We start from the raw sequence: 26,858 nt of genomic DNA on the forward strand, positions 1-26,858 counted from the left end.
GTGGGCATTTACAGATGTTAGTGCAGTGGGCTCAACTACATTAGCTTCAGGCCCCACTTGCTAGACAATCCTGACTACACCTCTGTAACTGCTGTCTGTCCTATGCAGAGCAGGCTCAAGGGGCAATCAAGTTGTGCGGTGGCACACGTTCACTGCAGATAAAAGGGCGCTGCCAGCTCACACAACGTAAAGTGTCATGTAAATTACATGGCATTTTACATTGTGTATATTGTGTGATCCGCCCCACTTTAAAGTGTCAGTCAATGACTTTCTATTAAAGTCATTTGACAGAGGCTGGGCGCGAACGCCTATTTAAGAATCACGCTGCGCCTTTGCTTTCTGGTATTTGTAGTCTGGGGCGGGCGCCCCAAAAATCTTGCACAGGGTGCCGGCACTGGTCCCATGAACTGAAGCCCTCTAGCACCAGTAACTGTAAGGAGCATGATTGTTGCCAGAGCTGCAGCTTCAGAAGACCACAGGAGAAAAAAGGCTCTCCCAATCGCAGGGGGGCCGGTAAGGTAAGGGGAAAGGAGGGGGTAAAAATCAAATTATTCCAGTCACCAACAGCACACCGGAGAATTTACACTACGTACATTTTCATGACACCCCTTTCCGACAATGTATGCAAGTATTGCCACTGTAAAGCTCATTTTCAGGGAGGCAATGAGCGCAATGTATGTCAGCAGCATTGCTCAGAATACATATTGCCATTCCAACAGCTAGCGTCTTGAACAGAAAATATCCAACTGCAGGCAGCTTTCGACAACAATGAAAACCCATCCCATTTTTCAATATAGTTGAGTACGTTGCTTTTCTTCTGTGAAGTACTTGAATCACAATGTAATAACCCCAGCTTCATTTGTACAGCAGTGATTTATTGATATTGAGGAGGGCTTTTGTTGAGCGAAACAGAGGTGTAGTTTGGGAAAGATTATTGCCAGTCTGTGGCGGGGCATTGTGTTTCGGCCTGGGCATCAAGTTGACTAGAAACTGCCTGTGTGAGGTACTCCTGTGACACCTGACTTATACAATACCGCTTAGAGTCATAATACTGCCCCCGGCACGCACCCGATGGAATGGGCTGAGCTCTGAAGTTTCACGTGGCCCTGCGTGAGGAGGCCACCCAGTTATGATTTGATTTAGAATTCTGGGACTTGTAGTTTCCCTAAATTCCAAACCTACAATTCCCAGAATCCAAAGGGGGAAGAAGGGACTGGCTGGTTTTCTCACTAATACCCACGGGAAACTTGAGAGCTCTGGGTGGAGGATAAGGGTTCCACAGTAAATGTTGCCAATTTCCGGCACTGTTTATGAAGAGTGATAACTTCTTCCTCATCCAATATGGCTTGCACTTTATGTTTCCCTGTGGAACATCTTTCGTTGTAGCCGTTCTTTCTTTCCATGGTAACGTTATTTCATCCGTAATCAAAGCACCCTCGGGAACTCAACGGCCATCTTTGAATGGGACACATTTGTTTTTCTGTCTCAACAATATCGCATTTGTACCTGTTTGGAAAAAAAAGTTGTGGTTGTCTGTGATGTACACAGTGACACATGGCTCTGTTTAGGAAACAGCCCCTTATGTTGTAGAAGCACTCGTACTGACACAACGTATCTTCCTGGCTCAAATAGTATGCGAGAGCGTTCTTTTGCACAGGTGGCGTGTAGGTTCAGCAGGTGAGCTGGGGGCGTGTCCAAACTCGGGTACACCAGGGAGGACAGAGCGGAGTGGGACGAACTCCCGCAGTTATATTCAGACTTGGCTTTGTTCGAGTGTCCGAAAAGGAGAAACAGAACAAACAGGAGTGTGGTCCCCAAGAGAAGGTAAATCGACGGCGTGAATGCGGATTGGGAGTGCACGTAGCACAGGAAGGGAATGGGACGAGTCGCGTTCTCATATCCTTATGATTTGAAGGGCCAGATGATAAGCATTGTATTCATTTGGTAGAGGCGCAAACGTAAATTGTTCTGTTGTGACAATTATTATTCACAGCAATCACTTTTATGGGATTATAATTAAACGCCCCTCTGTGTTGTTTTCAGATCACCTTCGGCTATGAGAGGTTAATGGCCAAGGGGAGTACAGTAGCAAGAATCGAGCTGTAAATGCAGGGTGCTGAGTTTAGGCAAGGAATGTGAAGAGGAGTTGCGGGCCAGGGTGCAAAGGCAGTAGAGGCAAGTTTGGTGGGGATTCATATACAGCATTTGGGCACCAAAGCACAAGTCCACCCTTAAGAGCCCGAGATTAGGTAGTAAAATGAACAAGTCCAGAGTTTAAATTATGTGTGCATACTGATCTAGTCCAAGATCCCAGCGGTGTCTGGTAGTCTTCTGTTTTTTAGTTGGGGGTGCATAAATAATCGTAAGCATACGCTTATGAGAAAAGTGGCAGAGCCCAAAACAACAAACTGAGCTTCGTGGGACCAAACTATTTTTAAAGAATTGGTAACAATAGTGCATTTTCACTACACTTGAAGTGAGGAGTTGGTTATGTGGGTAACGCAATTTAAAAAGAAAACAATGGACAGCACGTCACCAACATGCCAATACCTACAATCTATGTCAGCATGTCCACTTTAAGACTACACCCATACTGGCTTTGCCTAATACTGTCAGCCAGCGTAATCACGCACTTATTTTTAATTTTCCCAATAACACAGGTACTGTTACAGTAAGACCGCACCCATGATTGTTTTGCCCAATAATGCCAAGGCTTTTACTGTCTGCATGGCAGTACCAGACGCTGCAAGAACCTACTCATCTTGGCTTTGCCTGATAATGCCAGTACTGTAACCAAGAGCACACCATGATGGCTTCACCCCTTGTAGTTCGCCGACGATGTCATCCAGCGTGGGCTTGAGGTGACGCTCCCTTTTGATTGCGATGTTAGGCAGCCTCATATCCACGCAGATGCGGATGGCTCCTGGCTGTTTGGGCTTTGGGGCAACGACAATCGGGGAGACCCATGGGGTCGGGCCTTCAACCCTCTCAATAATGTCCAAGTCAATGAGCGACTGAAGCTCCTTCTCCACTTGGGCCCGTAGGTGGAAGGGTATCCTCTGGTGTTTGAGGGCTGTCGGCCTCACAGATCCATCAATGTGAAGCCTAATGGGATCCCCCTTTAGCTTTCCGACCCCTTGAAAAACACTGTCAAAACGCTGCAGAAGGCGGTCTATGTCCGTGTGGTATACGGCCAGCGTAAAATGTACTATATCAAGGTCCTCTGAGGCAGCACAACTTAGGAGGGAGATTGCGGGCTTACACTCGTCACGAAGAATCTCATCTTGTTCTGGCCATGGGACACTGACGTCACAAACACTCCTTGAATCGGTAGCAGTGTCCCCCCTCCCCTCCCCCTGAACGAATATATCCAGGCCTTTGACTCTGACAGCACTGGAGGGCCTGGGAGAGCTTCATAGTGTTCTGCCACTGGCATGCAGACTGAAGCGCCCGTGTCTATAAGAACTGGAGTGGGCACCTCACCAATGTTCACTGTGCACGTCGGCTGTCTGCTTCCTCTGGGGCCAGTAGCAATACTGGAGATGAAGAAGATCTCCTCTTCCTCTTCGGCCAAGCCCAGATCCTGCATACTTTGCTCAACCGACGACACGCCCCTCACTCTCCAGGCATTACTCCCGCCAAGCCTCGCTGGCCCCCTCGCCGCCGTCACTGAGGTGGAGGCTCTGCACACTCTTGCATAGTGCCACACTGGCCACAGACCCTCGTCTTCGCCGGACATTCCCCCACATGCAGCAGGTCATACCCGCAATATGGACATGACTGCGGGGTACCAGACACAGAGGGACCATCCACCTTCCTAGATGTCCATCGCGCCCTCCCTGGGGCAGAGCGTTCAATTTCAAAAGCGTCCTCGCCCTTCCCAGGGCGCACAGCAGCATCCATTTTCGCCCCTCTGGCCTCCGCCAGTTCATATGCTCTTCCTATGTCGAGGATCTGTTAAAGCGTCAGGCCCGGCTCCCTCAGTACCTGCCTTCTCAGCTTCCCCGAGTTGCACCCTTGAAGCAGCTGATTCTGTACCATCTCCTCTTCATTCACTCACCTGCAGGTGCTTGCGAGGTGCCTCAGCCGTGCACAGAACTGGTCCAGTGACTCCTCTTCCTGTTGCCTCTCCGCACACATAACAAATCTGTCGACATTCGCCACAGGAAGAAAATGGTCTTGGAGGGCCTGTTTTACTGCATCATATGTGACCACCTGGAGATTTAGAGAGTTATAAATCCTGTGGACCTCCGTGCCCGCTGAGTACACCATGGTTGCAACTTTCGTATCATCATCCGTCTCCCCTGAAGCCCTGAAAAACATTTCCAACTTCTTAACCCATAGAAGCCACTTCGGCCCTAGCTTGGATGGTGGGCCAGTAGTGTCAAATTCGGGCATGGGTGCCAATGTGCTGTGCACTCTTCGTGGTACGGGCGCAGGGGCTCCCTCTTCTTCTCCCCCCTCACCCATGGTGACAACAGGGTGGAGTACTCACAGTCAGGAAGCCAACACAAGCAACCCAGTTCCAGGATAGATGTTCAGGTTCCCAGCACCAGATAAAGATGAAGAACAAAAAGTCCTGCACTTCTGGATGAAAGGAGACAACTCCAGCTGTTTCTCTTGACTTCCTGGGAAAAACCTTTTTTTTATTTTTTTTTTTGTTTTTGAATCCACAGCCCCTCAGACTGAAAGGGCTGTGAAATGTTCTATAAATTGATGTTTCTATCAAAGGATCGCAGCCGGTGCACGAGCACCCTCCTGGGCCGCAACCGCTGCGATCCACGATGAAAATAAGATGGCCACCGGCCGTGTGCGTAGGTCCGTGCTGACACGGAGAATAGCCACTCTCTCCGATGCACTCGGAGCAATGGCTCGTGTCTCCGGTGCCGTCCTCGTCGCCAGTGTTAGATAGCGGGGAACCTCCGGGGCCCCCGCCGATGCTCACACGCAGTCTCACACACACAGACACAGCGTAGGAATGCACACGGGGCGCGTGTGGCCTGCTCGGGTCCCAGCTGCAACTGCTGGCCGGGACCGTCTTTATTAACACGGCGCATGCGTGAGCCTCGTTGTCGGCCGCGCATGCGTAACATGGCGTAGTCACTACGCAACATCTCCTCGCCCTTCCTCTCCCCATCTGTCACCAAACAATCCAGCCAACAGCCATACATTCCATGGTGCAAGGAAAGGCCTCCCCTCCCCTACATTCGCCCTTATCAAATAAATTCTCGCACACAAATGCCCTCGATAAACGTATGCAAGCATAAGTCACTCTTGAACAGCATTTCCTTTTTATTTTTAAACTAGCATGGGCCGCAGCAGCATTGATATTTTCTTTTTCAGGGCGAACTTCATCAAAGTGCTGCCTCATTCAAGGAAGAGGGTCATGGTTCAGGAGTCTCTTTATCCCTGCTTCCTCCTTCCACCGGGCAGGGGCAGCAGGGTGAAGAGAGCGGCAGTGACTTTCATGCATCGGATTTTCCAGCGCCTCTGAAAGTTAGTGAATGCCGTGACATCATAGAGGGTTTAGCTAATGTTTTCACAGAGCTGTGCATGATCCTGGGGGTGTTATTCACCTGTGCTAGCGCATATACAGTGCTGTGCAGGGCATTCGGGACACCACCAGCCTTTTCGTTTACAAGGAATCTAAATGATTATTGGTAAATGCAAGCACGTTATGGTGCGAGTTGAGCCGCACCTGTTGGCTTCTTTAGGCACGTTCACAAATACTCAACCAATTGTATGGCAACGTACTGCCATTGTCTCTTTAAAAATGGAGAGCCATTGCCTGTGTTACTGTTGAGTGCTAACTTGCCACATTTACCTTTCAACACTGGCTCAACAATTATGGGAACACCCAATGGGAAGGAATGTACAATTCATGGAGAATGGATTAAATCAAGTTCTTCAGAAGCTCTATAGATAGTAATGCCACGAGGAAGTACTTTTAGAGCGAAATACATGTTAGCAAAATAAATTGTTTGTTTGAAAAGCTTTAATTATGCGCAGATGTATGGACAAACAACATATCAAACCAATGCATAAGCCCTATGCCAAGAGGGAGATCCCACTGTTCATAGCAGCACAGCGCACATTTTTTTTTAAAGCAGTGCATTTGTCGCATATACTATTACATATATTACATATACAGTAGATTTCTCTTGCGTGCGCTATAATATATATATATTTCTACTGTACCACAGGGAAAACCTTTGGGAGTTTCAACTGCACGTGGTAAACAATATGAGTAAAGGCACAGAGTAGAATTTGTAGGTGCCTGGAATCCAAGGACTGAGTAGACTGTAGCTGAAGATAATACAAATGTATTGCAGTTACTGACTGGCTGCATGAGTGGAGGGTGTTATGGTGGTGGTTGCAGTGTGGGCAGAAGTGGCTGGTTGTGCTTGCGGTTGCCGAGCATCCGTCCTAGATGACAATGCTGCACTTGATTTATTGTCCTCCCAATAAGTGGTTTGTTTCCACTGGCAGCTCTGGGGAAGGGCAAAGCAGGAAATGGTTATGATGTCAGTATAGTTGGACGACCAATGATAGCCTTGCTTCTTGGATGGGTTTGAATATATTGAGATCTTCTCTTGCTCTGACTGATTTATCCTTTCTTCTAGGTCTTTCAGACATATTTCAGTGATGTCTGATGCAGATGACTGGTACAGACTGGAACCAAACCACTTCTCCAAAGATGAAGAACATCGTGCTCCTAGAAGAGACCGGGACAAAAGAGAGGATCCCAGACACCAAAACAGGAGGAATGAACGGCAAGGACATGAGGACAGAAGCAGAACTGGCCCATCTCATGGGAATAATCATTACTCTACAGAGCGATCAATGCAGGACATGAACCTTTATAGTCCTGACCAAGAGCGTGAGCGCGAACATAGGCCTCGCAATGAGGTGGTGAGCCGGGAGGACAGGAGAAGACAGCAAAGACACCTGGAGAACAGAAGCCTGGATAGGGAGGACAGGGGGAACCATAAGGAAGCAAACCAGGACCGGCATCGAGGATATCCGAGCCAGCCTCACAAGTACTTGGAGGACAGGCCCCCTCATAGGGAGGGGAGGAGCCGGGATCGTGTGGAACTGAGCCATTCCCGCGAAGAGGGGAGTCGGGACAAGTATTGGGAGGACGGGAGCCGGGATAAGCACAGGGACAAAAACCCTCCACGAGAGCGAGACCAATCCTGGGATGTGAGGGCCCAGTCTTTCCCCAGGGATGTCAAAGAGGTAGATTCACCACTGCAATCAAATTACTACAAAAAGTAAGTCCTTGAAAATGTATTGCTGCAAGTTCTCATTGCCATTTCACACCCTGCATTCCGGACATGACCTTAACCTTACCCCAAAAAGGAGGATCCACAGGTGCACAGAGGGCTTGTTTTCTATACTCCAGTTATGTGGGGGCAGTTGCTCTAATGGTCTATTATTAACAACTGTTGAAGTCTTGTATTTTAATGTTTTATGATTGTTCATTGTTTTTGTAACATCACTGTGTTCATAGCACAATGCCAAACCCACTCGATATGTTTTTACATAATTTTGCAGCCGCGTTTTGGAACTGTATTTGTTCCACTGTTGCCCATTTTGACACATTTACAAAAAACGGTACCATTGTTTTCACTAATTCTTGGGTCCCCCAAAATTTACACCATGCAAACTTGATCCACAAATGCCAGGGGATGCCCAAGCTACTGGGTGGGCATATCTAGGCCAATCCCAAACCCCAGATCCAATCGGGACCAGGCAGGTCAGTAAAACACATGGTCTCCTGACAAGGGCTGCTTGGGAAATCATTTAAAACCACTCCTCCAAATAATCTAATTAAAACAAAAAAAATAGGTAGCCTATTTGTCACACATTCATGCACTTCACTTCCCATCAATTAAGACGTAACTGGAGAGGGTGACATGGGACTCTTAGGCATGGGGGCGGGGGGGGGGGGGTAAATGCTCAGTACCTTCCATTCGCTTCAGGAGGTGACGTAGTGCGTTTTATGATAGCGATTTTTCGATTTAAGCTTCTATTTCTTTTGTTAGTTTTTTTGTACTTGATACATCGAGAAAGTATGTACTGCAGGAACTAGTCCATAAGGGCTGGTATTTAGTAATGCATGCTTGCAATTAAATGGGGCCGTTGTGGTGTTGTTGCCATGGGGTTAAACAAAATAGTCTTGGGAAAGATGTGAGCAGAGGATGGTGCGCAGACATTCTCAAGATGGGATTTCTGTGAGCTATGCTGTGGGCTTCTCCAGATGCACCCCCTAACAGTGGATGGAGGGATGTGGGGTGAATGCAGCGGAGCCCCCTGCTACATTTTACACACATGATGGCAGTCGGGCTTCCCCGCACCAGAGCCATTCCAGGGTTGGCCAGGAGAGATGTTTGTATTTGGCTGACAGAATGCCAGTGAACAGGGGTACATTCTGGCAGGTGGAAGTGACCGCTGGCAAATAGTGCATTCCAAGGGAGAGAAACTATAGCCATGGTAAAAAAAACCTCTTGCCAGCAGTAGGAGAATGGCAATCGGCATGGGAGATCAGTTGTGCCATCACATTGAAATCTGTAGGTGGCAAGAGGAAGCGAGGGTTTGAGGGGTACCACCTGAAGCAAATAAGCCTGTAAACTTTGTGAGCCATTGCCACATGACCAGAGCTGCCGATATCCCGTTATAGGAAAGTGAGAGGGTAGAAGAAGGGCCTACCCAGAGGAATGTAAAATATTATATTTCGGGTCCTGGATCAAAATAGTGGCTTTAAACAAACTGCTGCAGCAAAGATGACAGAATTTCAGATTAAATCAAATGCCCTTGATTGAAAAGTGAGGAACATGGTGTGATCTGGGTAACTTCAGTGGTGCACCTTAACTCCCATTGCTGAGCTCAAAAGTAAAGTGATGCGTCTTGAAGATCCGCCTAAACTAGAGTCCTCGGGATACCACACCCGTAGGAGCGGGCTGTGGGAGGAATTGAGAGTTTATGCATCACTAAATAAGAACTTGAATCTAGACGAGAAAAGGCCCAGTAGCAAAAAGTGCTTCAAAATCCCTTCAGAGAGAAAGAAAGGAGATACGGATATTGGACGAACTTTCTTAGTGATGCTTCGGGTGGCTGTGTAGCAGGAATGCATATGAGTGCTGCAGTGTTGTACATGGAAGCCAAGATGAAACGTAAGCATGCAATTCTTCTCCTGCACCATTTTCATTTTATTTATTGCGCTTATACATCAAGAAATTGTGTTTCAAAGCGCCCACATGGCAAAGAAGAGGGAACCTGGCAACATGAGGCAAATACAACAATACAGAGGCGGTTCTCCTAGGCCTTGTGAGTATTCGGAACGTGCAAGTACAGAGAGGGACAAGGGAATGGGGGGTACGTGCTGCAGGTTCCACAGAGGGGGGGGGACTGCCAGAGAGTCAGTTACAGGTAAGTGCTTGGCAGAGATCACTAGGCGAAGAGTGGTCACCTGCCATAAGTGCAGGCCTGTGGGACAGCACAGGCAGTGGGTGCCCAAAGGCAAGTGATGGGAGAGGGTGGAGGCTGAGGCGATTGGAAGGAATGCTAGGACCTAGAAGGACACATAAGGGCCCAGGCCACCAATCTCAGCGACTGTGGGGTTTAGCACGGGAGGGAGAGGGGGAAGAGGAGGAGGAAAGTCTTGAGGAGCTTCCGGAATTTGAGGAGATCCGGCTCAAGACGCAGAGGAAGCGGGACACTGTTCTAGAGGAGGGAGGCAGTTGAGGAAAGATATCGGCCACCAGCTCGCTGTTTAGAGAAGTGCTTGACACATAGAGAGTTGGAGCCCGAAGAGCGTAAAGATCTGGAGGGAGAGTATTTGGGGAGAGCGAGTTGCAGATGGCGTGGTCCCTGGTGTCAGAACTCGTGTCAATCCTGACTACCTCTTCCGGATTGTCACTTAAGATCAGGTCCCCCTCCTCCTCACCTGTGTGCATTCGGAAGAAGAATAATATAAATGTCTGGTTTTCTTCCGGCCTTTTACCTTTTGAAAAATTTTTTTAAGAGATACAGCCGTCCCCGGATGGAAGCCACTCTGCTGCCTCAGATGACCAGGCAGACAAAGGACCCCCTTCCGAGGGAGCCAGCAAGAGGAAAAAGCCAAGGCTGAAAAAACCTCTCCGGGAAGTTGCTGAATGTTCCTTTTTCCACTTAACATAGTTGACGTAGCTGCAGAGTGCCGCTTGTGCAGAATCGAGGCAGATGAGAACTCAAGCGGGATCCTACGTGTCCGGAGCACAGCCAAAGCATGCGGAGGAGTTAAACGCCAACAACCAGGTAAGCAAATAAGTACGGGAACAAGGGAAGGAGTAACCGAAGCTAAAAGGGTAAGTCGGAACTCCACTGAGGCGGGAACGAAGAACCAGCGAGGAGCAGGGGGGGGGGAAAAAGCAGGACGGAGCAGCAAGACGGGAAGGAAGAGAAAGAGATGGCGAACTGAGGCAAAAACACGGGAAGGGAGACAAGAAGACAAAGGGCAGGGGAAAAAGTGCAGCGAGTGAGGCAGACAAACAGAGGAGAGGGGGGGGGGCCTGTACTACAAAGGCCCAAAACGTAAACAGAGGGGCGAGAGCCAACACAGAGTACTAGCGTGTAAACCCGAAAGGACGCAAGCGAATGGGTTGCAACGCAACGAAAACCAGGAAGTGATGGGACCATAAAGGCACAGTGAACATAGAGAAAGGACTAAAAGAAATATACTGAACCGCTACCAAGAAGAGATAAAGACCAGTGGATATAGAAAACGGACTAAGACTCAAACCCAAGGAGGAAATAAACAGGGAACACAGAAAAGAGACAAACACAAACAGATAAGGGGTTACCAACGGCGCTGGTGCCAGAGTCTCCATAAGCGCCAGGTTGGAAGGTGCATGACACCTGGCCCCAGACACCCTTTTGGATGATGCAGAGGGATTTGAATTTGATTCTTGCAGCAACCGGGAGCCAGTGGAGAGATTTTAGGGCTGGAGAGCTACGGTCCCTGGGCTTGAGGTCAACGATAAGTCTTGCATCCCTATACTGAATAAGCTGGAGGGGGCAGAGAAAGGAAGAGGGTAGTTTAACAGTAGTCCAACCTAGAGATTACCAAAGCTCTAGAGACATTGACCTTCTGGGCAAAAGTGAGGAAAGGAAGGTTACCTCTGAAGAGGTGAAGTTGAAAAATGGGCCTTCTTGGCAAGGTCCAGAATGTGAGGCCGGAATGAGAGCGAGAGATGAGTCGAAGATGACTCCGTTTTCTGCCTTCAGATGAACGATAAGAAGGAGGGCTTGTGTTCACATGACGGAATCTGTACGTGGGCAAAATCCTGGATGCAAATGAGATGGTGCCAGAGTTGGGGTAAATGTTCACTGGCTCACTTTTGCATGATTCCTCTTATGACTTGTCAGGCTTCCTCACTCTCTCCCATAATCCCTGGTCAGTCTACATTGCCTATTCATCGGTCCCCGTTTCCTCTAGTGTTTTCGGCCCTTCCATGGCATTGCTTGGCCCATTGAATTTTCTGCTTGTGAGGTGTCTGCTGTGATTCCCCACTTTTATTAATGTAACTTTTTGAGGGCTGGGGGCCCTAATCCCCAGAATGCAAGAGGGACAGACACACCCCTATGTCCAGTTTCTTTTTTCCCTATAACTGGGCCGTGATGGGGGAAATCCTGCCTTTTCATTCCTTCCTCAGCTTTCTTAACTGACTGTCCTCTAGATCTGCACTGCTAGTAGTGGCAGGAACAACTCTCTAGCATGTTGACCCGCTCTTGTGTTTGACGGAGAAAAGGATGGTCTGCGGTGTTGAATTCAGCAGAGAGCTCGATGAGGTTGGGGAGAGATAGTGATGAAGGGTGTTCAGTATAAGGGGATGTTGTTAATGTGTGCACCAGTAAAAGAATGTGCCGAGCAGGTGAACATTGCCCACAATTCCACGTAAAGGGGACGTGTTTTCTAACCCCCCTTCCCCCTCACCAAACCATGGTATTGAGACCTATTCTAACCACAGATAAAATATTCAGTTAGCATTTCTTGTACACGCATTCTTGGCTATTGTTGTTCACTTTATGGACCATTCTGGCTATATTCCTAAAGCATGTCCCCTTAAGAAAGGGGTTATTCTATCGTAAGGGCAGTGTGGCTCTAATAACAATACATGTCTCCTGTTCCTTCAACAGTGACTTGCTGCTTACAGTTTAAAACTGCAGCATACGTTTTGCCGCCTTAGATAATGTGCTTCAGCTTTGTGTTCATGAATTAATCTGCTTCTTGTGTAACCACAAACCTTTATACATGACCACTTCTAATGAAATGCACCCACATATATACAGCAGTATCATTTTATCATTCTGAAAGCACGTTTACTTTTTTGCCTTAAGTAACGTGTGCATTATTTTACGCTTTCTGTGTTTATTCGTTCCAAACCCAATACATGGCAAGGCAAGTGAATCTGTGTAGTCGACAATCTCTTTCGGCCCTGCCCTAACTCCCTTCCTGTTTCCGGGTCCGTTGCTGGCCATTGTCTTTGTTGTACTAGTCTTTGACTGGCCTCGGCCGGCATATCGCCCTGATGAGCTGGTTCATATCTGCCAGTGCAGTGTTCTACACTATCACAGTTTGGAGCTCTTCAACAATTGAGGCTCCTCCTATGAGCTCTACGGAAGTCGACAGGACTTGTACAGTCACTAGATTACCTTCCTCTCCATCAGTTCTTGTTACTGCCATCCTGGATACTTGTCTCAAAGGCTCTTGGATTGTTTGGGTGGGTCTTCCCCGTATTTGGTACACCCGCTAATTCGAGAAGGTGCAAACTGAGACAATATGGGTAACTTGACCTCCCAGGAGTCATTTTGGGAGGTGGGGCTAAGGTGTATATATATATGTCGGTGGGTGTCTGAAAGTCATGGGGACCTATAGGCTACTGTTGCGAAGTGGTCGTTCGTTGATCAGACGAGGGCTGCTGGACGATTGGTCATAGAGCCAGCTGAGTGTGCCGGTCGCAGTACCAGTCATGGGTGTGGCAGTTACATCAGCCACCTGGTTCGTACAGTAGTGAAAAAGTCTATATCCTCTGGGACTTTATTTAATTATTTTTTATTATTTGCTCCCGCCCCCCTATCCTGTTTAACGTTTACCATTTGAGTATAAAGCAGAGTGTGTGCCGGTTCCAATTCATCCCCCATTTAATCTTTTATTCCATAGTTAATTTTGTCCAGTAATTTTTCATTGGGCTGAACTGTACAAAAACCCAGACTCGCGTATAGTGGAAAAGGTGGCTTTACTGTGACGGGCCACAGCTTGCAACAAACGCTAACCTGGCTCCTTCGACTTACAGACTACTAACTATTAGACCAAACAATTGACTACTCTTCTCCACCCTATTCCCTTCCCTTGTCCATCTCTCTCTACCCCTGCCCACTTTCCTCTCACCCTTTCTCCCCCATCTTCTCCCTGAGCCAACGCTGGTCCTTCTTCCATACCTCTTCCCCCTTCTTGTACACCGGGCTAGCCTGTCCATACAAACGGCGATTAACCTCTCCCCCCCTCCTTTACACGCTAACAGCCCTGTCTGCTTCCCCAAAGCATCCTCAAAAGGACTGTGTCCCCCGGCACCCAGAAAAACCCTCACAAGTGGTGGTCTTTCTAACCCTCCCGCTTGATCGCCAATTCCTCCACTGCCAACATTACATCCAGCATGTAATGTGCGTTGCCCATCCTAGACAGGTGCACGCAGTCGTCCCTAAATAAATCCAACTCCTTGTATCGTATGTCTGGGTGTTCAAGCGCGTGCTCTCCCCATTCTTCGCAAAATGTCCTTATTAATCTTCCTCTCAGTTCTGTCCACAGCCCGTTCTCTGCAGGCCCCCCTCCACAACCGCCTAGGCATCGGCTTCGTCCAATATATTGTAACCGCCAGCCATATCCCCCTAAACCACATTAAGGCTATTTTTTATTAGCGCCACCCCAGGCTCTTTCACCAAATCATTTTCTCCTGCATGTGTGATCAGTGCCGCCGGCACCCCATTCACCTCCCGCTAACATGGGCAATACGACTTGGTCCCACCTCAAACCCGACCACTTTATCTCCACGTAACTACACCCAAGCTGCGTCCCAAAACCCCTTTTTGCTGCCTCTCTCCCCACCCTTTTCACCAAGGAGTGGCCACAAATCCATATCTGGGCAATGTTGCTGCTCGCTCGTGCCACATTTGCGATGTGAGACCTTTGTCGTAGCCCTGTCGCCCAACTCTCTGATGTAAGACTTGTGCTTCCAGCACCCCAACCTCTTAATAAAGGCGCTCGCACAGACCTAATTCCTTACCCTCAAACGTTGCCTCTATTCTAAATGAATGAGTAACAAAAGCTTTTGTGTGCTCCCCCAATGAAGTCGGTGCTTTCCTCATTACCCCCAGAACCTGCCCTGCAGTCCCAACCTTCCTGTTCTCATGGGTAAACAGCAGATCTTCTCTGCCAGCCCTCCTTTGCTGCCACACTAGACCAACTTTAACTGGACACCTCCTGCCCCCCCCCACCCTATGCACCCCACTCTCTCCTAATGTACCCATAACCCCTTGCCCTTCTGGTCCATAATCCCTTGCCCTTCTGGTCCATTCTAGACTTCTTCATCCTAATATCCAAAGTTTTATCTGACAAAACCCCATCTTCCCACCTAAAACAACCCCCCACCCCGGCCATGCTCCCGCCACCAGCTCCAATATTCTGAATGCCCCAAAAAATAGAAATATAAAACATACCCTGAACATGTCCCTTTCAAATGAGGACCAACCGCACCCATCAAGGACCCCACATAACCTCATTAACAACTCAACTATCACTGCCTTTCTCCTCTCCCCAACCTGCCCTTTCTCCCTCTCCCAACATCTATCTTGCTCCCAGTAGGCTCAAAATCCCCGAACCACTTATTAAAACGCAATCCCTGCCAGTTTACCTAGTATAGTTACCTTGGCAAACCTTTTCATTCAAAACCATTATGAAATTCACCACGTCTTCAGTTTCCTCTCCCAACTGCGTGCTTCTCCCTCGCCACCCCCCATGAATAAATTCCAGCCACGCTCTCCTTTAGGCCGTCCAGGAACTTTCCACCAGGGATTCCTCCGCTAACTGCAGCGCTTTCAAGCTGCCATAATTCTACCACAATCTGATGTCCCTCCTGGTCTGCTTCTAGTGCCAACCCACAGAATCTCTGCCACTGAAAACGAGACCATGCATTCTGTTATCCTCGCTTTTAAACACAATATTCAACAGGCATCGCAGCACGAACTCCCAATAATAATGTGGTCCTTGGCCGACTGCCTGTTCACCACATTCACCCCTGCCGTATTATCCACATTAAAGTTTACCTTCTTCTTTTCCAGCTCCTTCCCAAACAATGCAAAAGCGTCCACTAGAAGGAAAAAGAATTTGAGCAGGCAATGCTCCTACCTCCTTTTCTCCACTGAAGCGGGTACTCCTTTACACACAATCTCCCCCGCCAGTACACCCGAAACCTCCCGCTCCTGAAGCATCAGAAAATATATACACCTCCCCCCCTCCCCCCCAGACACTGAGTCCTCAAGCAGCCACATAGACACTCCATTGCACTCCTCCATGAGCCGAAAACCTTAGTCCTTCCTGAGAGTGCCCCTCACCCATATTCTGTGGTGCGACTGCTTTCCCCCTGCCATGGACGAGACATGTTCCTGCAAAACGTATGGCTCGGGGGCCACAACCCTGCACGCAAAGTTAGTGTCGCAGCAGTTTCTGTATGTCTGTCAGCACCATCTTCTGCACCTCTACAGGTTTTTTCAGCATCGCTACCAAATTGCTCACCTTGTCCTCAGACAGGCAAGACATGAATCCAGCTCTATGACCAAGAATGTAAACGCCAACAACGGTCCCTCCGTTTTTTCTTCTGCCAGGGGGAACCCCCCCAACCCTTCCATTAGCCCTTGAAAAAGCCTCAACCTCTCCCTGCACTCCACCTCTTTTCCCACCCCAGTGATGAACAAGAAATCATCCAAATAATCCAACTCTGCAGAAAGCTGACCTACAAGTAAAACATAATTGAAGGAAGGAGCTGAACCTCTCAAATAGCACACACGACACAGCACTCCATATGGGCAGCACCTTGTCAACAAATACTCCTCAAATTGCATACACAGTAACCAAAAATCCTCCAGATGCACCAGCAGCAACCTGAACGCTGATTTAATGTTGAATTTTAGCCATAAATGTTCCGTGGCCGCTCTCCTGTACAAGCTCAACCGCCTGATCTACACTTGCTTAGGACACCGCACAATCCTCCTCTGTGATAAAGTCCTTCACTGACATCCCGTCCAGCTATTACAAATGATGGATCAGCCTAAATTCCCCTACTGTCTTTTTAGGCACTACCCCCAACGGAGACACCACCAAATCCTCCACTATCTCTGTGAAAGGGCCCATCGCTCTCCCCTCTGAAATGTCCTTCACCAATTTCTTCTCCACTATGTCCGGTCACACTTTTGCAAACCTGAAGTTCCTCGCTCATCTTTGAACCCTAGGTCCTAGGTACCCCAACCTAAACCCATCTCCCAAAATCTTAGCTGCTGTCCTGTCCGCATAAAGGCTCAGCCATTCCTCCAATTTCTCAAGTTTAACTGGTGTATAGGCCTTTCCCCACAATGTTTCTCCTGTGCCCCTACCCCTCTCACTGTTGCAAAACCTTGAGTAACAGGGTGCTGTCCTGCGCACCTACTGCATTCATGCCGAAATGTAGAGACCACCCTAAAGCATGCCTCCTTGTTGAAAACCCAGCAGGCAGTGGACAGTTGCCCTCTGCCTCCTGTCCTTGCATCGCCTGGAGCAGACCGACCATGAAAGGGCCAGTAAGGCACATGCAGGCTGCTTGCTGTATAGTGTTGGCAACTGGCACGTAGGCGTCATCCATTGCAGCCACATACCCTATGTTTATCTCGCCCACACCGCACTCTGGTCCTCCCCCATCCTTGTCCTCCATTCTTAGTCATACCTCACCCATGCAAACCCCCTGACACTCGCAAACGCCTTGCTGATGATGTCCATGCACTTGACCAGCGCCACACACCTCTCTGGGTACATTTCACAATAAACGCTGGCCTATATGAGAGGGGCTGATGTCCAATTTTCAATCGTTACCAGGACCTTGGGCCTCGCTGCCAGCTCCTTCTCTTCCTCCTTGGATCTTTCACCAGTCCGCCGCACCAAACACAGGACAGGGAGGTTCAGAACAACCAATATGTCGCTGTGCCGCCAATCGACGCTTGTTCTCGAACCTTCCCAGTCCCTTTTTATAATGGGTAGACTCCTCATAGCTGATGACGCTCGCTGTCTAAATGTGCAGTCTCCCCTCGCCCCCCACCCTAAAACGGGGGAAATGCATGCGCATGCTCCCCTTCTAACCCTAATGTTATATGTTTTTGTCTTTCGGTTGCCACCATTTATATCAGGTGGCATAGGTCTCAAACCTTCCCTTTCCGCGTTTCTAATCGCCTAGCACTTCCATGTTTGCTAGCTGATTTAGATGGAAGGTACCTTCGAGCAGGAGCTGGGTTATGCCGATTTCCCCCACGTCCATTTGTGCTATGCTTCAATTTGACACTATAATACTTTGTATCCATGAAATGGGCAGGTATCCCCAACAGTGGAATCGGGATCTGTTCACTGTCCTGTTTTATGTGGCGGTACTTTTGTTTTTAGCTCCTTTCACCCAGTTTGCTAAATGGTCATGACACACAATGACTTCACTTTCTTTGCCATCCTGAGAGGATGAGGGTTCCGGGTTACCAGAGATTCCGGCGAGTGGGCCTGACGCAGATAAACCCTCTCATCCATTCATCCCCTATATCCTGCTTTATTTCAGATATCGGACACGGGCCCGTCACTGATATTTATTTTTACCTTTAAAACCAGAAAGTCTGCATCACGTCCTGGCACTGAGTGAAAACTCTCAGCTCCCTGAGCAGCTATGCAAAAGCACTGTTTAGGGTCAGCCCCCTGACAACCACCCCTTTGTAGTTTTGAAAAGTGGGTAGTTGCCTCTAGTTAAGCGCACCGGGCCGTTCCAGATAACGCAGTCTGCTAGCTAAAAGTGCTCCAGTGGAAAGTAACCCGTCGTAGTCCCAGCGCCAGATTGTGGGAGAAACCAAGCCCTAAAAATTAAATTTTGGTGGGGGGGGAGACCACTCAACAAACGCCATGGGATGTGATTAGCATATCATGGTGAAATATGGACATTTCGGTACATTGGCTTTGCATAACCACCCAAATTGCACAGGACAAATGTCATTTGCCTTGCACCAGCAGCACAAACCAGCACCAGCACCACGACACTTGCAGCACCGAAATGGGACAGATCACCTTTTAGATGCTAGTTATTTTTCATGGATTGGGGTTAGAAACCTGTTCAAGTTATTTTTCTGAAAAAAAACATTTGGTCTTTTTCTCCCCTGACGTGTTATGGGATCTGCTGTGGGTGGACACCCCAGCAACACCAGCTCACAGTATAGTGTACAAGGGTTTAGGGGGGGGGGCCTCCCCTGCAGCCCTGGCCACCAAATGGGGGATTTGGGCACATTTTTCGGCCAAATCTTCGTGATTAAAATCTTGCTCTTTTTTTGTAAATTTGCCATTTTTCATCAGGCTATATAGTGTAGTGGTGAAGTGTCTGGTCTGCACACCTGAGGACTGTAGTTTGATCCCCAAGGTTTGCTTTAATTCATAAATTCAAAGAGGCCATTCAAGGTTTCTAGTTTTAGCTGGTGGGCAGGTGGGACTGAGTCCACCCTCTGAAAAAAGTGGGTGGACTCTGTCTACCCCGCGTTTACCCTCGACTTGAACTCTGGACGAAACCAAGGTTGCACATCTATTTAGAACCGTAGTAGAACAGAGACTGCTCTATTTGTCTTGCAAGACCAGACATGATATCCTCCTGGTAGCGGCCCAATTAACTGCAACAACCTGACCCGCCCACCAGACCATCCTTGGTTTAGATCTAAACAGCAGGAAACATGACCAAAGGTACAGCAACTTGGGACCCAATAGGAACCGTTCCCTCTGACTAGAATAATGGTTAGTTAATGATAAACCTGTCATTACGCCATGATGGGATTTCACTATCCTGAATATTCAAACTTTTACTAATTCACTGTATTTGTCCATAATTTGGGCTTTAGGTATCCTGCTTCTTAAGTCTGGAACTTATTTAATAGACCTGTAGGATTGATTAAATGTATTATTTAGTCTTATTGTTGTGTAGTGTTCACATTGCCTTTTTTGGTCCGCCGATTGATGTCTTGTACATTTCTGGTCGTTTTTATTTACAAAGTAGGGAGGAGACCTACTAGGTTTGCTAACATAACACAAGTCCAAGAGATGGGTCCTCAAAAGTGACACATGGAAGGTGCAGCAAGGGAAGAAAATGTGAATGCAATACACCCTAATTGTTGGTGAAGTGCAAAAGTAAAATTGAGTTTTTATTTCTTTTTTAAAATGTTTAAGGTCGCACTAGAAGGGTAAGGGAGTAGTGGGCCTAAAGAGCCTGGGAGGACAGTACTTATCCTCCTTTCTCTGAGGATATGCAGGGCCAAAATCCCAGAAGGCTCTGATTACATAACATCTTGAAAGCTGATTCCACAGGCTGCCTGTGGCAGGCCTAGAGAGGAACACAGGGATGATTGTCCCATGGTTTCAGGTGGATGGGTCAAACCTCAGTGGATGGTCTGAAATTAATGAGTTTAGACCTTTAGGCATACCCAAGTAAAGATTATTTGAAATAATGCAGACAAACTCATCACCATATCATAAGGCCCTTGCATTCTTTTGAACATGTTCAGGAGAGGAAGAATGTGTTTCAGAATATGAAGCTGAAAGTGAGATTTATTTGTAATGGCTTGTATTTGTGGAGACGATAGAAGATTATCAAACAACCGACATGGCTCTGTTTTCCAATATTCTATAGCCCTTACGGATAATGGTGGCTGCCTTGTTCTACTATTGCCAGACTCGGGAATGATGTTGCCTGTCAGGTTGAGGAGATGGTTCCACATCTAGATTGATCTGGTTTTGTAGTGCGTTTTTGTCATCTGTGTACTTGAAGATTCTGAACCTCTTTAATGAGAGGATGGAAAATCGCACCACTGAAAAGGAAGAGCTGAATACCTATGAAGGGATCTCCTATTTTGTTGTTGTTGTGGGTATTTCTTGTGTTGCATCTTGCTCTGGATGGCTTTCAGATAGTCCAGGAGAGTGTCTGGGGCGCGGTGGGTGGGGTATTGGGCTGGGAACCAGGGTCTAGCATGAAGCACTGCAGCACGCGCTACTACATAGGTAGCATTGGCAAGATGCTCATGAAAAGCAATCCTAGGCAGATGCATGCTTTTAGTGGGAGGTGAGTGGACAGGGAAGTGCCTTGAATCACTTACATTCCATGGTGTACTTGGTTGAAGATTAAGGATTTCAGACACAATACTGAACACTGGGCCAGATTTTCCAGTACTGCTGAAGCTGTCTACTGTATACCATGTAGTAGAACGGTTTCTAAGAGGATATTAGAATGGCAGATTGATTGCAGCATGTCTAAACGGGCAATTCCAGTGACACTCTGATTACTAAGGACCAATTTTGATGAATTGAATAAAATCTTTTACTTCAAAGGGAAGATGTAATGCTGTGCATGGGTTCAACTGGATTGGTAACTGCAAACTAATTTTTGTTGCTATGCAGAAAGCTTCTCTAACTTTGTGTAGTAAAGAGAAAATAAATAGTTGGTTGGTAGGGGATTTTCAGTCTAATAAGGGTTCTTCAGGTGAGGTGTAACCATTAATGCATTGGTGGAAAATCCTTCTTGGAAAAAATTTGACATTTCATGGTTTGGCCCGGGGTGGGCTTCCACAAGAGAAGGGAGGTAGCTTTATGGCCAGTATCCAGAAGGCCCTGCTGATGGTATGGCATGCAGGATAACAGGATCAGACAATGGACTGAGTATGGAGACCTAATGTATAAAATGGTCGCGGTTATTGGGCAGGTCAAAGTATGTGATTTTTGGATTGGATGTTGTGCATTTTGAGGGAGAAACAATGTTGAGGCCTGTTGCTATGCTTACAGTATTGCTGCAGGTGGTCACTTTTTCTAGATTGTAAATGGACCTTCTTGGGTGGATCTGAAGATTGTTGTATGCTTCTAAAATTCAAATCCTTTGCATTTTATTTACGTGCAAAAAATAGTGTTTTTGTTTATAATAAAGTATACTTTTGTGTTTCTTAATCTTGCTTACCTGTTTTTCCTCACAAAATAATTCTCTTCAGATCTTTTTTTACCGACTAAGGCGTACCTCAGGAAGGCACGTTGTTTGAGTAATGGCGTCACTGTTTAGACTCTTTTAAAGGCAGATTTAGGGCTTGCTTGATTTTTCATGGAGACCACATGCCCTCTGTTAAACTTCCTTTGTGAGCAACTGATATTAATGGGCCATTTATCAGACAGTTTGAGTTTTATTTATTTTTACATTTGTAGAGGATGGAGTGGGGGGCAGTGGGGAAAGGGAAGGAGATGCAAGGAGGGTACAGTGTACAAAGGTCACAGATGGATGGGACGTTTATGCCACAGTTTGGTGGCAATAGCAGGGAAGCTTGAGCCAGCGGCTTTGGTGCGCTAAATGGTGGGGTAGCAAGTTTGTGGCTGTGCAGTCTGACAGGTCTGAGTGAGTTGGTTTGGTGGTTTCTCTGCATGAGGTAAGAGGGTGCAGAATTGGAAAGACAGTGGTGAGTGATAGACTCTGAAGTTGATTTTGTTCTCTGATTTGTAGCCAGTGAGCAGTTTTTCTGAGTGGAGACGTGGTCCCGCCTAGGAAGGTTCATTACTGCATGGATAGCGTTTTTTCTGAATATTTAGACGTTTGTTGAGGTTATGCTCTGTCGTGCCAGCAAGATGGTAGTTTCCATAACCTACTCTATATACTTACTGAGCTGTGGGCCACAGTGGTGAACCACCTATCTGATAAGGATAGAAGGAAGAATAGCCCTTTATTAAACTATTCTAAAGAAGTGTCCTTGAAAATTAGGAGGAGCGCCCGTGCTCTCAGTACGTAGGCATCCTAACGCCTCGTAAGGAGGAGTTAACCTCTACTCCACTAGACCCATTTGCAATCGCTCACCTGTAATTGGCGCAGAAGGAACCCTACGTAGAGAAAACATGTTCGTCTCTGTCAATAGCAGCTGAGGAAGGCAGGGCGGATCATCTCTTTCCACGTTTGTTTTCAGCTGCTGGAGCAGTTTCTAAGCCCTGGTGGGCTTCTCACTGCATTGGGTGAAATTTCAAAGGATTGAAAGGATTACTGGCAATCTTTGGCTGCCAGCGCACGGCATGATCTAAATTCCCATCATGCTGCAAGAATCACTTTCTTTGCCTAGCGCACATTGGGGGTTTAATCCCGAAGGTGTATTGCCTTCCCTGAGGCCTTTGCCCATTCACTAGTGTTTAATCCTAAATACGCGATGATGGCCACAGTTCTGGGGTCCTGGAGCCACCCATTGCCGCCTGCTGTTTCCTACATTAGCCAATCTGAGGCGCCAGCAGGCTTTAGCCGGCACCTCCACATCTATGCCAGTCTTGGCCACCTACCCCCCAAGCTCTACAAAACATGAGTATGCCTCCTGTTACAATCTGCTCTCTCACCACCTTGGGACCAAGCACCTCTAAGCTCCCGTCTGTTCTACTAGTGAGTGTTGGTGGACATCTCCTTTGCCTCCTCCACTAAGCACCCTGAAGCATAACTGTGCCAATCTCCATCTGCCGTGCCTATTCCACCTCTCACTGCATACTTTAAAAAAAAAAGTGTGTGTGTGTGTGTCCGTGTGTGTGTGTCCGTGTGTGTGTGTCCGTGTGTGTGTGTGTGTCCGTGTCCGTGTCCGTGTGACCTCATTGTGCCCCTCCTGTGAGTTTTGGCCAGGACTGTGCAGTGCAGCCACCCCACTTTCATTCAACTATCCTCTGCCACCCTCATGGCGCTCACCATCTCTCCTATCTTCTCTAACTGCTTCACTATCCTCCATCTCTCACGAAGTCTGGAAGAAAAGCACCAAAAAGACATCTTCAATTCCGGCTATATCCGTGCAACTTCCAGACAGGTCTTCGCCATCCTTTTCTCTGTCCCCTCCCCCAGATCTATGGACTCCTCATCTAATTTCTATTCTCTCCCATTAATGGTGGTACCAAGTGGGGAGTCCTCTTGGCGAACTTCTTATCACGCTGTATCCTTAATGTCTACCACACTGGTACTATCTTGGTTCAGGGTCCTCAACCCAACCTCCTTCACTTTGACCAACTTCCTTCCTTCACCTGCTTCTCCCCCATCTGTTCTCTCTGTCCCCTCTCCTCCGACTGGTGTACCACGCCCCTGTACTCCGCCTTGGAAAACCTTCAAAGGCCGAGACCTCCTTCACCTGGCTGCACTCAACGCCTGTTCAGCCATCAAACACTCCACAGACATAAGCCTCCTTCTTGAAGACATTGACCTCGACATTCTCGCTCTTACTGAGATGTGGTTCAATGCCCTATCCATCACTGCTTTGGACTCCCTTCTACCCAACGGCTACAAGATTGTTTCCAAGCCACAACCAAACCGTGCTGGGTGTGGGGTTGCTTTAATCTTCCCTGAGTGGGTCCTGGCCTCTTTACCCACTAAGCCTTACTCTTGCCCTCGAGAGCCAAGTTGGTCATCTCTCCCTCCTCCTCTCTGACCATTGCCACTATCTACAGGCCCTGTGGCACTACCACCCTGTTCCTTTCTGAGTGGGCTGGCTTCGGCTCCTCTTGACCACCTCCGATCTCCTCCTCCTTGGCGGTTTCAACATCCAATTGGACCCCCCTGTCTCAGCTTTAACTCCCTTACTTAACCCCTGCACTTCTCTATCCCTCTCCATTCTTCCTTCTGGTCCAACCCACTCAGCTGGACACTCTGGATGCCCTCATACATTCTGCCCTCTCTTCCAACCCACTCCGGTTACACCACTCTCGTGGGCCGACCACTCTCTCCTCTTACCTGGGTCCCATTGGCCCTCTGACTGCACCTCCTCCAGCCCTGCGAACCTCGTTCATGAACATCCATCTGATGAAACTAGTGTCGGCTGCTGCCTTCACATCCACCTTCACCCCTCTACCCCACCCACCCCTGACACTGCCCGCAGCAACCTCCACCTTGCCATTACTAGCACGCTGGACAGATCTGCCTGAAACCTGCCTTCAATTGGAATTCCTGGTACGACTCTGAACTTGCAGCCTTAAAACGCAAGTGCAGAGCCGCAGAATGGAAGTCGGAAACCTCAGACACACCCTCTGGCAAACTGGCCTACCACCTGCTCCAAAGGCAATACAGACTGTCCATTCGTGCCAAGAAAAGGCCCACATCCAGGCTCGGGTATCCGGTGCTTCCAAAACACGACCAAACTCTTTATAATCTGCAGGGAACTAGCCAACCCTACTGCAGGCTCCTCGTCCCCGCTTCCTTCCCAGGCCCTTTGCAGTGCACTGGCCACATACTTCACCACTAAAACTCAGGACATCTTGAGCACCCTTGCTACCCACTTCTCTCCCAACTCCCTGCCTCCTCTGGCCTCTCACCCTCCTTCCTCTGTCTCCTCCTTCTCCCCTGTCACACCTGAGAGGTCACCAGAGTTGTCCGCTCTATGAAAGTCTCCTCCATCTCTGGAACCATCAAGGACAACTCTTGCCCCCGCTCTTGCAGAGTTCTGCAACCACTCTTTGCCTACTGGATCCTCCCCCCCCCCCCCTCCTCGCTCAAGCACTCCCTTTTGCAACCCCCCCTCCTGAAAAAACCTTCAGCAGATCCTACGTGTCCAGCTAACTACCGCCCTATTTCTTTCGCACCTTCCTTGGGGAAACTCCTCGAAGCTGGCCTTCCCCCAATTTACCTCACACACTGAACTTGTTGGTGGTCTCCACGACCATCAATGTGGATCTCAAGCATCCAGAGGCACGGAAACTGCTCTTCTGAACACACCTGTGAAGAACTGCTCGCATCCCTTGACTCCAACTCCCTAGCTGTCGTCATCCTACTTGATCTCTCATCTGCCTTTGACGCTGTCAACCACTATATCCTCATAAAGACTTCATGATACCTTGGATATTTCAGAGCGGGCACTGGACTGGTTGGCCTCTTTCCGAGCTAATTGTCTGTCCCAGATTATTCTGGGCACCTTCTCACCTACCCCCTTCTCCACTAGTGGTGCCCCCCAGGGCTTCAACATTTCCCCCAGGCTCTTCAACACTTACTTGCTCTGCTGGCACTCATCATTTTCTCCTTCTTCCCCAATTTCCAGTGCTACGCAGACGACACTCCACTCTTCTTCAAACTTCCTGCTGACTCTCTTGCTTCTTCCATCATCTCTGATTGCCTATCAGACATCCAGTCCTGGTGCACCGCCAATGATATATCGAGACCCCTGCTCCCTCTTTCTTCCCCGCACTCTGGCTGTCCTCTATGGGCCCCTTCTTCTTCTGAAACCAGAAACCTTGGAGTTCTCTTCGACTACTCTCTATCCTTCCTCCCTCACATCCTGGACATTGCCAAGAAGTCCAACTTTCAACTCTTCCTTCTCAAAGGAATTCTACCTTTTCTTACTTCCCCCCAGAAGTTCAATGTTACCAGTGCTCTGGTTCTCTTTAGGCTGGACTACTGCAACAGCCTTCTCTTGAGTCTACCCTCTTCCTCTCTGCGACCCCTCCAGCTAATCCAGAATAGGGCAGTAAGACTTATCCTTGGCCTCAAGCCCAGGGACTGCATCTCTCCTGCCCTAAAAACTCTTCACTGGCTCCAGGTTGCTGCACAGATTAAATTTAAATCCCTCTGCATCATTCACAATGCTGCCTGTGGCCGGGAACCACACTATCTGCAACTTGCTATTAATAAATATTCCCTCTACGTTCCTCTGGAACCAACTCTGTGTGTGAAGCGGTTTGCTAAACAGAGGGCCGGAGGCCGATCCCTTGCATCTGTGCTGGCTCCCTCTTGTGGAACAACCTCCCCTCTTCATCTTGAACCGGACCTCCTCAAATTCCAGAAGCTTCTCAAGACTTTCCTCTTCATTTCCTCTGTCCGCTCCAAACTCAGTCGCTGTGATTGGTGATCAGGGCCCGTATGTGTCCTCGGGGGACGCCCTGGCCTCCCACACCTAATCCCCTCAGCCTCTGCTTATACCCAGCTCTTGCCTCTGCACCCACTGTCCTACGCCACTGTAGGCCTGCACTTACCAGCATATATCTGCTGAATTGCAACCTAGCGTTTAATTTACTTGGCACTTACATCCCCTGCTCACCCATGAGCACAGAAACTCCAGCACTTACCCCTACTCCATTTTCCTCTCTCTCTCGCTCTCTCTCTCTCTCTCTCTCTCTCTCTCTCTCTCTCTCTCTCTCTCTCTCTCTCTCTGCACTTGTACGTTCTGAACACTCGCAAGGCATAGTAGGTTTGTCTATATCCTCCAGTTTATATATTGTTGTTTTTTTACTTTTATTCTCAATCCCATGTCACCCCCCCCCCTTTGTTGCCATGTGGGCGTTTTGAAACACATTTACTTAAGCGCCTAATAAATGCACAATAAATAAACATGTGTTAGCCTTGTGTTGCTCCTTCCTGTTTCTCTTTCCGTGTGTGTCTGAATAGAGTGGTGAAACACTAAAAATGCATAACAGCTGATTGACTCTATATTGTCACGTATGTTCGCAAAGCTGTAAACTACAGCTTTTTAGACTCCACTGAATGAGAGCACATAGGTAGAGGAAACCTATAAAGCACTCGGTACCAGCATATCCCACGGCAGCC

At 48.2% G+C, this 26,858-nt stretch overlaps 1 protein-coding gene across 1 annotated transcript in view; it reads left to right on the forward strand.

Annotated features, from left to right (window-relative positions):
• Positions 1-1,694: 1,694 nt before the first annotated feature.
• The window catches only part of MARVELD3 (MARVEL domain containing 3), a 134,953-nt gene continuing 109,789 nt past the window's right edge, over positions 1,695-26,858 (forward strand). Inside the window, exons 1-2 of the mRNA XM_069635466.1 lie at positions 1,695-1,824; positions 6,624-7,274. Coding sequence (XP_069491567.1) covers positions 6,646-7,274 — 629 coding nt within the window. The 5' untranslated portion in view covers positions 1,695-1,824; positions 6,624-6,645. The remainder of the gene's footprint in view (positions 1,825-6,623; positions 7,275-26,858) is intronic.

The sequence above is a fragment of the Ambystoma mexicanum genome, chromosome 1q (genome assembly GCF_040938575.1).
Source record: "Ambystoma mexicanum isolate Mex_15411 chromosome 1q, UKY_AmexF1_1, whole genome shotgun sequence".
Lineage (NCBI taxonomy): Eukaryota > Metazoa > Chordata > Amphibia > Caudata > Ambystomatidae > Ambystoma > Ambystoma mexicanum.